General features: G+C 36.8%; 1 protein-coding gene across 1 annotated transcript; it reads right to left on the reverse strand.

Annotated features, from left to right (window-relative positions):
• Positions 1-547: 547 nt before the first annotated feature.
• LOC150083471 (uncharacterized) lies at positions 548-13,654 on the reverse strand. The gene is made up of 7 exons (XM_090378504.1): positions 13,592-13,654; positions 7,089-7,175; positions 5,365-5,469; positions 3,504-3,524; positions 3,375-3,398; positions 778-810; positions 548-622 (listed from the first exon to the last, which is right to left on the reverse strand). The coding sequence occupies exons 1-7, from the start codon at positions 13,652-13,654 to the stop codon at positions 548-550; spliced, it is 408 nt and encodes a 135-aa protein (XP_090234630.1).
• Positions 13,655-14,020: the final 366 nt, after the last annotated feature.

The following is a 14,020-nucleotide window of genomic DNA, read 5'->3' on the forward strand; positions in this document are numbered from 1 at the left end:
AAAAAAAGCATCGTAAATACGCCATCAAACCATTACAGAAAATGCTACTTTCATATCAGGTGTTTTCATTATTTTGTCCACCCCCTGTAGATTGTTGTGTTAAGAACATACTGAGCTCGTATAAGGTTAGATTGAATGGTAGTTATTTAGAGAAGTGGTTACAACCTTTTGACAAATTTCAGTGTTTCGAAAGTGAGTTGTACTCATCCAGGATATATCTTAATCAAATATTGATAACCTTACTTGAGAAGGATGGATTTAATATGGCGATTTACTGTAATAAAATTCATTCAACAGCTTTTAAGGCATGGTAAATATCATTAGCTAGTGTCATTGGTTCGTTGAATCTTCATATGATTATTATTATTTAATCTGAAATAGATTTATTTGTCTGCATTAGTTTTGCGGTTTAAATAAATTATTACTACTTTATGTTCCTTATGTTACGGACAGTGCTGAATATAAATAAATAATTCATGAAACTTTTCATGCATATTTAATCAGGAATACTCAATTAATCATTATTCTATTTCATCATAATTCGTCTTTATTGCTTCTCCCATTCTTCTATCTTCTTTAACAGAGCTTCTTCAATTTCGTTGAAATACTTCTCGAAGCATTCCTATTAACAAAGTAGAAACATTAGAGTTTCAGCTCTGGTATATTGAAGAATATTTGCTGTTTGTCATTCGCAAACTGTATTTCGTGGCTTCATTAGCGCATTATTAGTATAATTAAAAACAAAAAAACAGGATGCAAGTGAAGGAAGGTTCTTACCTGAGCTTCGCCATGAAGTTTAAGTAGCCTTTCCTGAAATTAATAGAATACTGCATTGGTAAACACGTACACGTACAATGAGAGAAAAAGATGGAAAATGAAAGGGAGAAATAGAAAGAAAAATAGAGAAAATAAAACAGAAAGATAGAAAAGGAGAAAGAGATCTATGTGTTTCTGATATTATTATTATTATCTGTTTATTTAAAGGAATTTAGCTCATACACAGCCTGAAGGCATGGACGACATGACACGAATTAAAATGCATTCATCTCAATGAGATTGACGTATGAATTCTACAAATGGATTAACAAAGGAATTTTGATTTAGCATGGAAGAATGGAAGTTAGATTACTTAAAATGGCATCTAAACCAAAGAATTCATGTACACGCAGTAGTACATGAATTCTTTGGTGAATTCTCAAATTACGCAACCAGAAGAAAGGTCGAATTTCGCGAATGTTAACTGAAACTCCAGCAAGAGTGGAACAAGATGCGCGAAAGAAGTCTGACTCTAATATGGTCAAGGTGCTGATTGATAACATTATCTTAGCAATTAAAATTAATGCTTTAATGCATTTCGTGCACGAAATTCATGCACATGTGTTCAAATATGTAAATTCTCGTATATCAGAGTTGGCGCAGCAAGAAACGAAGTGAGATGGCTGTCAAGACATTTTGTGGTAAGAGCTTTAATGAGAAATTACGAAGTTTTAATTCAGTATTGCAAAGAGCAAGTCAATGAATGTAAGGTTCCAGCCATTAACTGCAGCCTGAAGATTTTGACCAATCCACAATATCGAGTAGCGTTAACAATGTTTGTGAATATCTGGCATCTCTCTGTAAATTCCTTCAGTAAGACGTTTGAATACAATTGAAGCACTGCAGTATACAAAAACAAAAATTAACAAGATAAGGTCACAGTATCTTGGCCATACTCTTTATTGGAGTGACAAAGTAAAACGATTTGCTTTCATCTATAAGTTCTGACGTCGAAACTACACATATTATTCTATTCATTAAATCATTTGGGTAATCATTTGGACAATAGATTTCTGGATGATGAATTAAGAGAATGACAAGCTTTTGATCCAATTGCTGTGGCAAACGCAACCAATTTTAAATGTGGAGAAGACAATATTAAATAGCTAATAAAAAATAATACTCAGCTACCATTTCAAATTCGTCGTTTCTGAGAAGATTAAGAGTGGTGCAATTAAGTCGTTCATTGAGATGTTCAATTACATGCTCAGAAACGAAGAGTTTGAAGAACTGTCAATTCTTGTTGATATCCATGGAACATTTCAAGCTTCTAGTGCTGAATGCGAACGTGGATTTAGTGTCATGAATCCATCAAATGTACATCTATAAACAGACTGGAAGATGAACATTTGGATGATGATGATTAAGACTTACCTTTCATCTAGGTGCGAAATTAATCTAGATAGCGTTTGTAGTCAATGGATTTCTAATTAAGACAGAAGAGAAAAAGTTCTCGAAACGTGAAATAATTTTCTTCGTTGTACTAATTTTAATTGTACCATTAAATTAATAAATAAAATACAAAATATGTTTTTTTTTCAATTACAGAAAAATTTTAAAGTGCTTCGCAGACGTTAAGTCGTTTAAACATTTTCTGCTCAGAGTAGTAGCAGGTCGGCGCAGCTGTAAAAAAAATTAGAGGGAACGTTGGCTGTGCCTCATCCAAGACCTGATTAAAGTGATGCAAGAGAGAGTCAAATAGGGTTACCAAGGATGAAAGTGCTGCATATTTTACCAAAAATTGCAGAAAATCGTCTGGTTCCACCATGTCCTTATTTGGTACGGCATTGATACTTTCCTTCACGGTCTCACGTGCAATCCTAACTGTTCGTAAAGAGGATCTTCTCGACTCGTCTAAGTTCAGGAGATAAAAAATTGACAGTATAATGACTGCGCTGATCAAATGTCACCTGGGCCCATTTATGGAACGTTTTTTTCATTCATTCAGCTTTTTTGTAAAATTATCTTCGAAAGCCATAGTTTGTTGAAAAGCATGTGTTTTGTTGCTCTCCTTTTACGCCTTAGGAAGTTGGCTATTCCTTGTACAATGATCGTTTAGTCGAAGAGCCCCCTTTTTCCGCTATTGCTTTTGTATATTGAGAAAATCTCTTTTCACAGATGGATTGAACCATTCCGAATTTTATGAATTAAGCAGATATTATTATGATTAAACAAACATTGATACTTTATTCTAGCTATAATAGAGAAGAAAAGATATTTTACTAGAAACTATATGTTTTAAGAGAAAAATAGTGGAACGGTCATGATGTATTACAATAGTTAATATGAAATAGCCACCAATTATAACTGGAACTATGTAGATTATATTAATTTATTAGCTTTATCACTGAAGTATGAATTAATTTCATGTCATCCGTTCACGTTCTAAATCTAATGCTTTAAAACAAATTTTAATTATATACAAACCTCATTCGATTACAAAAAGAAAAGGCGAATGGCGCAAGCTGCCACCTGCCCAACAGACGCCATTATTAAAGTTGAAATTAAGAACAGAACGACTGAAAGAGTTACCAATATACATCTTGGATTATACTTACATTATTTTTCAGGCACCTTTTCATCTAAACGAGAAAGAAATAAGGAGAAAATATAGCTTTTTCTAAAATTTCCTTAATTTGGAATGTGCTTAACTTGAATGTTCAAAGATTTTGTTAAGATTTCCTTACCTTTGCATTATAGGTCCTGCACTGAAATAAACAGGGAAAAAATGGTCAAATTTGTACTGTATTATTATATTTTGAAATTATAAAACTACATTCAAGCTACTGAAGACATTACTGAACTCGAAAGATGGTAGCTTCTTTCTAGTTAAGTAATGCTAGCATAAATCAGGAGTTTGCAATTTTTTAAATCCGCAGTTCCTTAATACCCGTTTGTCTTAGTGAACACTGCATCCTACTATCAGATAAAGGCATTTAATAATCATTACCGTACAAGAAAGGACCGGAGCATCAGGAGATCCATTATGGTGGAAGAGTGAACTATTTTTGAGTTCCTCAGCGGTCATAAAGGGAGATTTTAGTAGGCAAAATCTTCCCTTTGAAGCTTCCTTTTGGGGTCACACCTAAAACAATGTGTGATCTTTTGATAATATTTGAAATTGGGTCCGTGGACCCCTGGTTAAGAAACCCTGCTCTAAACGAAATATCAAACAGCAGTTTAAGGCGTCAACAGGAATGAAATCTTTAGAAACACACTAGATTGGGAGCATTACAGCCTCGGTTTCGTGGAGGAGCGGTGGAGTGTAAGCCAAACTTCCCCAACCACAATCAACGGTCTAGCTATGCCTGGTACAATGAACGCTTTAATTAGTCCTTGAAACAACAAAAAACAGTCCTATGGAGTGACGAATCTTACAACACCTGTTCAGAGCAGATGGGTTGGTGCAGATGCCAGGAATTTCTGGAAAACATCTGCATGCATTCTGGAAACAATGAAGTGCGGAAGAGATGGGGTTATGATGTGGAGCTGTTTCTCATGGTATACCTGAGAACCGTCGGTGGCTGTGTTGAAAACCATGAACACTGATGCCAGACATTTCGGATAATTGCATTCTGTTGAAATACTCAGAACACATGTTTTTTTTCAGCAGAATAATGCTCCGTGTCTTACCATCAGTGCTGTTATGGGCATGAAGATAAAAAAGTTGGAACTGCATGTGCAGAGTTCCCTATGGAACTCCTATGAACTGTAACGTCGGCTGAGGATCAAACCAACGCTTCACACATGGTTAACTGAAATGGTAACACTGTTCTTTTGGAGGAGTGGCGTACTATAATCTCTGAAATCTACCACTGGATGATGGAAAGCATAACCAGGGAGGAGGAGTGTGCCATAGGGCCAAAATATTGAAGGAGTCACACTGATGTTAATGTGAAACCGACGGGTTTCGATACTTTTTGTACAGTTGTGTATTCTCAGAAGTGCACTTAACAACGTTAATGAAATGAAGGATCGAGAATCAGGAAACCAGGGTAGAATAGAGAGCTATCAGACAGAAGAATCCCCAGAAATAGTTGATCTCCGAGTGTAACTATAAGGACACCCTGATTGTGCGTTAAACCAAAATTGAAGTCCCACTAGCAAGCCACACCAATCTCTGAAAGGTAACAGCGCCACCCACTGTTTCTCTGTTCACTGGACTTGATTTTGGATGCTTTAAACTGAATTACAGGAAGAAACAAAATTATTTTGTCACTAAATTTTATTTCCGTATTTATTTATTTATTAAAGACATAAAAGTATGAAAGAGCTAAAGATAGTTTTAAAGGAAAAACAGAAGTATAAAATACACAACTTTTCATGCATGTTATGGAACCTTGAGATACTCCGACTCATTGATACTTCAGAAGCCACAGGATAATTTTCTGCGCCACCCTCCTGGCACATAGCTGTCCAGTGGTGGATCAAATTTCAATCAGATTATACAAGAAGTGAAGAGTTCTTTCTTTCTTGAAGAAAGAAGCAACTCTTCAATATCTTTCCTAGCAGAAATTGTCAGGTAACCCATACGGGTATGAAAGTTACCTGTTCTTGATATTTCCTTACTGTTTCAAGCTTTGGACCCATTTCGTGGTATTTTTCAGCAACTGTTTTGCAGTCTTCTTCAGAGTTAACCGTCTTTGCTGGTAACTGTAAAATTTAAATAGATCTAATAAGCATTAAAAAGTAAAAATATTTTTTTTCTGTGAGAAATATAATATTAGAAACCAAAGAAGTTCTTATTTATTTAACAATTTTCTGCTTAATTAAATAGCAGAAATATTCATATATTTTTACAGTAGTGTTAACACTTTTATCAGAAATAATTAATAAATAACGAGAAAGGAAATCACGCTGAATTTAGGAGAGAACTTTCAAGTGTCAAAAGAAGGAAATATTGCATTAAAACTGTCGCGCCCAAAAGAGACATCCTTAGAGATTAATTGTAATTTTTCCTTAAAGAAAAAAAAAAACAAGCAGATTTTAATAATTAGTCTCAAAGAATCTCGGATTTAGGTGACGCACAAGAGTAAGCAAGACACTCCATGAGCGAAACTCGTTGTGATCAGAGGAGAAGAAAGTAATGTGATTCTGCTTATAAAAACTGCCTTTGTCCTTCTTAAAAACTTTCTTCAAGAGCATTTCTTTATCCATCAGAGACATTCAAATCAGAGAAGTATTCTTGTCTTCCCGAACTTCAACTCCAACTTAAATAACACAATAACCGAGTTAAATAAGTTCCAATGCCTTTCGTGCTTATTGTCACCATAAACAGTTGTTGAGAAAGAATTGCAATCTATAATTCTTGATGGTACAAGTAATTTTCTTTTTTAGTAAAATGTGATAAGTGTAACCTATATACGATGGTAATTTTTCAATCGCAGATGCCATCCTTATTGTTAATCGCGAGTGTTTAACCCATAATTGCAGATCCTCAGTTAAGGGATCCATTTTTTACACGAGCACAATTGCAAACGAAAGAAGCACAGTGTACAGATATCTATGAACACTGAGGAACCATGGACAATGCAGCTATCATGTACTGCCATCTGGTGTCAAAGTTATACACTGAGATTTTTGCTGTTAATTTCTCCTTCAACGAACACTGCCTAAGTTGGAGTATACAATATTTCGTTGGCCCACCACTTGCTTTATTGTTTATTGTTTATTCAGGCTGTTTAATTAGAACAGGACTGCAGATAGCAACAGCGCTTCTCAAGAATGATCTTGTCGCTGTTTTCAGCAAAATTCCCACTTGGTAGAAAGGGTTAGTTTCAACCGATAATATTTAGATGATCACACCACGCGTCTTCATTTTTCTGAAAAAGATATATAATTAGTTTCCATAATGTTAAGATTGCCATTGTCCATCTTCACATACCGCCGTTTTTCATTACAAGCTTCAACGTCTTCGTCATTCATCAAGCCTTATGAAAATCAGAACCACAAGTTTTATTTTAATATTTGTTGGCTCTTTTCTATGAAATCACGAAATGTTTCTCCGTTAATGTGAAATTGTCCTTCCATCATTTGAAGAATCTTTGCACAGCCAGTCACAATAAATGGGCGTATTTTTTGGATGGTTTCTGGTATTCCACAGCTCTCCGTCTTTCAGATCCTTATGGCCATCCCCATCCCGAACTCTTGAAGCAATGAAAAGTACAAAAAAATTTACATTAATGATCATTACCACTGCCCCACATCGCCAGACAAGGTTTTATAACAGTTGTATCGAAAATAGATATATTAATAAAAGTTTAAAAACTTACGCATTTTTTTGCAGTGGAAATCAGTTCGGGTATCATTTTCTTTAATTCCTCTTCCTTTCGAAAACACTGATCCATTGCCCAAAGTAGCTACATTAATAACGAGAGAAAACTAAAATGCTTTAGTGAAACGAACTGAAAACCAATATATCATGGTAAATCTCAGATTATTATTCTGAATATTAGTAAACCTATTCGCGCCTATAAATCATAATAGTAGATGGCAGAATCTCCAAGTAACATTGCCTAGTTACAAATTTAGCTTCCTTCTTCTCTGAGATTCTTTCTTTCGGATCTTTCATGGGCTTTCACCAATATAAGTACTAGACTAGTAATCAGAAAATCTGAGAATTCTGAAAAGTCCAAAGAACAAAAGAATACACATTCGCCTGTTAAGTAGTTTATGATCACAACTGAGTTATTTAAACAACTAAATATTTTATAAGAATATCAATCCCAATTCTAAGTAATATTTAAAGAACATTATAACACCTGGGCGAAGCATTTGGCACAGCGATGGAACATTTATCACATTTACAATATTGCTTCTTTTTTGAGCCATGCCAAATTTGAAGTAATTTACAGTTTAATACACTCGAGTTACCGCAACTTGATTCCTCTAACTTCTCTAAGGTACTAAGTGAAAATTGAAAGATTCCTTGCACTATAATGATTACTATGGTTAGTAGTAAAAAAAAAAGTAACGCCAATGGTTAACTCATATTATACACACGAATAATATCACGATATTATTAACCTACCTGGAGCCTAAGGACTTCAGACTGATCTCAGTGGGCTGCTCTCTATTAAAAGTGTTTGAGAAAACTATCTTATCGGCACTGATCGACCAATGCTTCTCTCATAGACCCAAACATCTGCATACTGTGATCCCCAAAAGATCTGCATATACAAACTTACTATTTAAAATTCAAACTGCTCTCAACAGTAAATCTCAGCTGGACGTCATCTTCCTTGATATTTCGTCTGCTTATGATAAGCTCTCAATTCTCGCTCTCATCTGCATTCTGGAAAAGTACTTTGGCATTGCAGGAAGCCTGTTAAAAGCCATCAACAATTACGCCAAGACAACTCATCATCAGCCATAACGCAGGGAGTACCGCAGAGAGATGTCCTGTCCGGTTTATGGTTCCCCGCGGCCCTTGAACCTTTCCTCGCAAGGTACACTGATTTCTCATCATATGCAATGACTCATCATATGCAGATGAGTCATTGCGTATAAATAAAGCTACGACGTCATCGTCCACACGAACGACTTCGCTACATAACGTACATGTGCAGTGACTTATTAATGTACTTCTTTCCAGAATCCTGAATGTGCTGGAAAGAAGTACGGGAATCAAACGAACCAGTTACAACACTCGTGAGGGACAGTCGGCTGTTGGGTTAATGTACTCTTCAAGTTGATACGAAATAACAAAAAAAGATTCTGATCAGTTTTCGAGGGACATTCATTTTTTCTGAACATTTCTTTGTTCTCGATTGAACATTTGCTTCCGAGTGACCTTTTGTCACTCCAAAATAAGTCTTGACTCGCGTGAAAAAGCCTCAGGGTCCCGTCCGAACATCTGTTCATGAAATTATAACATAAATTAAAATATAAAAATGATTTTTAATCAAACTGCACTCGCCCATACTGGCTTGCACTGATTGGACGATGTTTTCTTAAAGAGGTTCAAAAAGTAAATTCTCTGAAAGAAGCCCTCCTTTAAACTCGATAAAATGAGAGACATCGCGCATCAGTTATGATAGTAATCAGTGACTCAACATTTCAATATAAAAATAACTAGTCCACACGCAGGCATGCTCTTATGGCAATCGTATAGCTTGCCGTTGTGACTTTCATTTAACGCTGCCTTAACCGTTAATATCCGAACAAGATAGTTGGCCACTTTCTACCGAAGCATCCAGTGTCAAACAACAATAAACATGCTCGTAGGCCTTCGAGGACACAGTAGTATGATTGTGAATGCAATATGTCGCGATCAATGGGCATGTCACATTTAATCAGCATGAAGATCCCTAGGACGACGATTAGTTGTGTGGTTTGCAAATGACGTGGACTACGTGCGTTGGTTGCAATGCATTCATGTAGTGGACAACTCTGTGCGCTCTCCATTGTGACAATTGTATGGAAACTTCCGGTAATGACAACGCCTCATCTCAAAAGGACTGTTAAAAGCAACTGAAAATGTCGAAACATTGCAGTGGTCAGCATAGCTCAATGAATCCCAACTCAATTACATCTGGATTCAATTTGAAGGCAGAAAGGAAACAAGGCCAAGACTGCCGTTATCTACAATAACAGATGCTAGCTTGATCTCACTCCTGTGTCAGCGAACGATTAGAAAAATCATTACCACGAAGATGAAATAACCACTAGAGAGGGATTCATGCCCAAGACAAGCTGACACAGTTGTCAAAGAAGAAACATCAGAAGGCTAGATCAGTGCGCGGCATTTGTAATTGTAGCCAGGGAGTTGGATATCATCACGGATTTTCCTGCATCAAGATCCATGTTTGGTCTCGGAAAAGTAATTAAGTATCTTTGATGATGTGCACATTTAGAAGGTCTACTTAATGCTTAATATGCTTAAAGCTTAATGCGATTTTTGTTTCTTTTAGGTTGTGGAATGCGGCCTACCAAATCTGGGGGAAGATTTGGAAGAGGTAGGCTTTCTTGAGACATTTTTGGTTGCCCTATTTTTATTTGGATGCACAATTCCCCTATTTAATCTTTCATTTTCATAAGGTGACGTACACTTTGGGTAGATTAAACCGCATGGTGCGCAGTTCCGACGCTCTGTTACAACTAAGAAGAGGGCAAAAATATTTCGTTTACTCCCTTCCAACTAGATGTGAGAGGTGTCGAAATATTCGAACTTTGCACGGGGCGCAAAATACTGCTGGGGCGTTGAAAGTTAGGGGAGGGGCAGAGACTGACCTAATTTATAGAAAGAGGATTTAGACGGGAGGCAGGTTCTCACTGCTCCTGAATGTTGCTAATAGTGAAAGAAAAAGTTTCTTTTCTTTCTTCGATGGTCGATGATTATTTTGACCAAGTCATCAAAATGAACCGCACGACACCAAACTTGTGTAAACTAGAAGGGATCGGCACTGGAGGATTGTAGGCTTGAGTAATCCCCGCCCTGATTCGTAGGGCGCCCCATTCACTGAGAGGTTCCCCCCACCTTCCAGTGATCCAGGAGACCGAGAGATAGCTCTGACATCGATCTTCTACTTAATTCAGGTGGTGTGAATGAGTCGGATATTGAAATATTTTCTTCTTCCTATTGAATTAACGAGATTCAGCACGGTCATGTGGTACAAGAACTGCTCGAAGATCGCGTGTTGGCAGGTGAATATTTGTCAACTTAAGTTACCAATTTTCTTGGAAGAATTGGGGACTCAAACTTTCAAGGACCTCAAGTAAACATGAAATGCTTATCAAGGATTCTTATCCCAGACATTAATAGAGCCATTGGAATTCCATTGTGATTTAGAATCATCAGTCATTAGGGCCTCAGTCGTCTTTAGGGATTTTCAAATACAGAAAGAGCGTTGTTCAAAGTGAACCAGAGTTTCTTCTGTCTTTATTGGTAACGTATTTAATTCGATTTCTTTAATTATATAGAAGATTACAATTTCCTAAATGATGATTCTCGCTCCAATTTTTATATAACCCGATTTTCCTGAGTAATCGGATTTTGGGGGTCGAGAATTAACCCTGAGCTTTTACGATCAGATGAAATTTGAGTCAGTCTAAGTTGGATAACATCAAGAAATAGATGGAATCCCAACAGACGAGGTGTTGAGTCCGAAATTAATGTACGAAAGCACGTTAGTTAGTTAAGAGAATTAACAGGGGGTGTCTTCAACTTGTAAAAGAGAGAATTCTTTAGAGTCACATCTTATTTCATCAGCGATTCATTTTTCGATGTGATACGTTTTACAAACATTTTATTTTCATCATAAAGGAAAATAAATTGTGAAAAATATTTTTGAACAGCTAAGGTTATGAGGCGTCACTGTATTGTGCTTCTCAATTAAGAGATTCAATGAATGGTGGATTTCTCTGCTTTGCTGGATAGAAATCTAGAAATTATTTAAAAATGTATTTCTTGGAAGAATTGTGGACTCAAACTTTCAATGAAAACTTAGGTGAGAATTCTTCTTCACCTAAGTTTTCTCACCTAAGAATCCTCACCTAAGTTTTCAATGAAAACTTTAGGTGAGAATTCATCTAAAGGTCTATCCGAGCAATTATTTGTAGGACAATTCGATATAAATTTGATCAGCATAAACACCCCCAATCATAAGGAGTTTGTGCAAAACTAAGAGGTTAGGAATAACTTCATAGTAACTCCATAACCATATGTGTTCTCCTCCAATCTCTTACTTAAAATTAGACACCATCCTTTCAAGGATTTAGACAGATGGCCTGCTCCGATATTCCAATAATTAAATTTTAATTTCGTTCTCCATCTCAGTTCCTTTTTACAGGCAAAATCATAATCCGCGTTGACAAGTTTCCTTTTTCCTGAGACTTCAGTAGTTATTATTTCAGCTGGTTTGGTTACCAGCCATAAAATTAGACGCAATCCTCTTAAAACAGTAATTCTATCAAATTACCTAACCATAAGCGTTCCCTCCAACCTTCCCCATGCTCCTCCAGCTGCTGACAGTTTCCAACTTCCGGATAATCCTCTTAGAACAGCCATAAAACCTAACTCAAGACTTCCCCCTCCAACCTTCCCCATACTCCTCCAGCTGCAGACCGCTTCAAAATTAGAAACGATCTTCTTTGAACAGCCGTTTACTTCTATCAAGTTCCCTAACCATGGGGCCGTTTTCTACTATCAAGTTCCCTAACCTTATTGTCCCCATGTCCCTCCAGCTGAGGACTGCTTCAAAAGTATGAGCAGTTCCCTTCGGAGAACTAATTGCTTCTATCAAGATCCCTAACCGATAAGTCTTGCCCGCCTCCTACCCCATGCTCCTCCAGCTGCGGACTACTTAAGAAGTTGCAAACAGTCGTTGGCCACTTCTGTGAAGTTTCCTAAACTCGGCCATTGAAAAGGATTTCGACTCAGCTGAGTTTTGGTTAAAAAAAAAAAAAGGACACTCGACTACCTCTTTCCAGATCAACCATCCCCTCAGCCAGGCTTTCTTCCATTCGAATGCTCCTTCAAGCTAGAATACTCCACAGCTGGTTCCAAACTGGAACATGTCGTTTCAATTTGGAACAAGCTATTTAGTTCGTTAGGCCTTTATATAGCAGTTCAACAATCCAAATTGTTTAATTCTTAATATTAGGTTACAGGAAATAAGTTTGCAACAGTTAAGCATTATTGCGTTTATTGTGAATCTGTTGCGATGCCCAGTTCATTATTCATACATTTGATCTGACTCCTCTTCATGCTGAGACCTGCACAATGAAGGTAATTGTTTTTTTCATTAGAGAAAACAATCCTCGTTCCTGTTAGTTACTAGCTAATAATTATTATTACATACTAATAATAATACTAATAATAATACTTTAATATTAAAAGGTAATCTCTTCGCCATTTGGTACAGTCCCTCCTTTCAAAAACTAAAGCGTTATTCTGCGAATGGGACACACGATACAAATTTGCAACCACATCCGTGTGATAGAGGATATAATTGCTCTGCAAATGTCCCACCTGTAATCCAATCCTCCCATATTCAGTAAAACATATCCCTGTCAAAGAGGCTAAATGCCTAAGAAATCCCAGTTTCACGAATCATCAGATAGTAAAATCCAAAAGAGCCATATCGATGGGTCCTGTTGACCGCACAGTTGGTCCTCCTCTTCTAGTAAGATCTTCGCTGTAGTAAGATGGTGGAGCTCAGTCTTTTTGGAACATCAAGTTGCCATCAACTCCCCTGCAATTAGGACATTAAGAAATTCAGTATCATGTCCAGAAAAGATACACGATGTCTGTGACGGTAGTCTCCAAAGCAGAAAGAGACGCACACTTAGAGAAAAATCACCGCGCAAGGGCAATTATCTCCTTGGGACTGTTAAATTCCAATAATTACAATTTTGCGATTATACTGCCATCTAGTGCACCGCGGACATTTCCCGATTGCTGAATAAACTTGATAATACCCTCTATCACCTGGAAGTGTGTTAAGATTCATATCGTGTATCTTATTCGCGCAATAACGGTTTAGTTTTGTAAAGGAGTTTGTCTTTTTTAAACTGAAACATATTTATCTTTTCGTCGTGTGAAAGATTATTTAAATGATATGCATGCGCGAAGTAAGAAGCAAAAGCATCTGTAGCATTGTCACATGCTCCATGAAAGGGCTGTCATTAGTTTATACAACATTCAGGTATTTTGAAGTAAGAGAAACGCGAAAATTTCATTTAACACTTTTATTTAAGAACATTCTTTAACAAAACTTCTGTATAGTAGACAGTCCACATTAGATTTTGAATAGGCTGAGAGCATAAACCTTACCTCTAATCCAAATGGTAGTCGAGCATTCTGATCTCTTGCAAATTGGTTACAGATTTTGGCCATTTCTACTGCCACCTCTATAGAAACTGAATGGTTCTATTGCAACCTCAGCTAAAGATAGAGCTGACCTAATAGCATCATACCTCTCTTGTAACTCGTGTATTAATGATCTTGGTAAACCATCATCTGTCATTCCCAGTACACTCCATTCAATTCCTCCTGTGGTCTTCCGTCAAAAGGATGTCGGAAGAATTTTGAACAAGTTTGATGCTAAAAAAGCGCAAAGGTCCTGATGGTATTTCTTCACTTGTTCTCTAAACCTATTCTTCAGATCTTACTCCTGTTTTGTGTCGCATTTTTATGCTTTCTCATTCTACCGTAATCTTCTCCAAACTTCATTCTGGCACATAATGCACTCGGAGCAGATGC

The sequence above is a fragment of the Mastigoproctus giganteus genome, chromosome 7 (assembly GCF_048544385.1).
Source record: "Mastigoproctus giganteus isolate SK-2022 chromosome 7, ASM4854438v1, whole genome shotgun sequence".
Taxonomy (NCBI): Eukaryota; Metazoa; Arthropoda; class Arachnida; order Uropygi; family Thelyphonidae; genus Mastigoproctus; species Mastigoproctus giganteus.

Excerpts from the sequence above, each read along its gene's own strand:
- LOC150083471 (XM_090378504.1), bottom strand. The coding sequence starts at position 13,654 with ATGGCCAAAATCTGTAACCAATTTGCAAGAGATCAGAATGCTCGACTA. Across the intron at positions 3,399-3,503 it reads GCAGGACCTATAATGCAAAG|ATGAAAAGGTGCCTGAAAAA; the intron begins GTAAGGAAATCT and ends TTTCTCGTTTAG. Across the intron at positions 811-3,374 it reads AAAGGTGCCTGAAAAATAAT|GAAAGGCTACTTAAACTTCA; the intron begins GTAAGTATAATC and ends TATTAATTTCAG.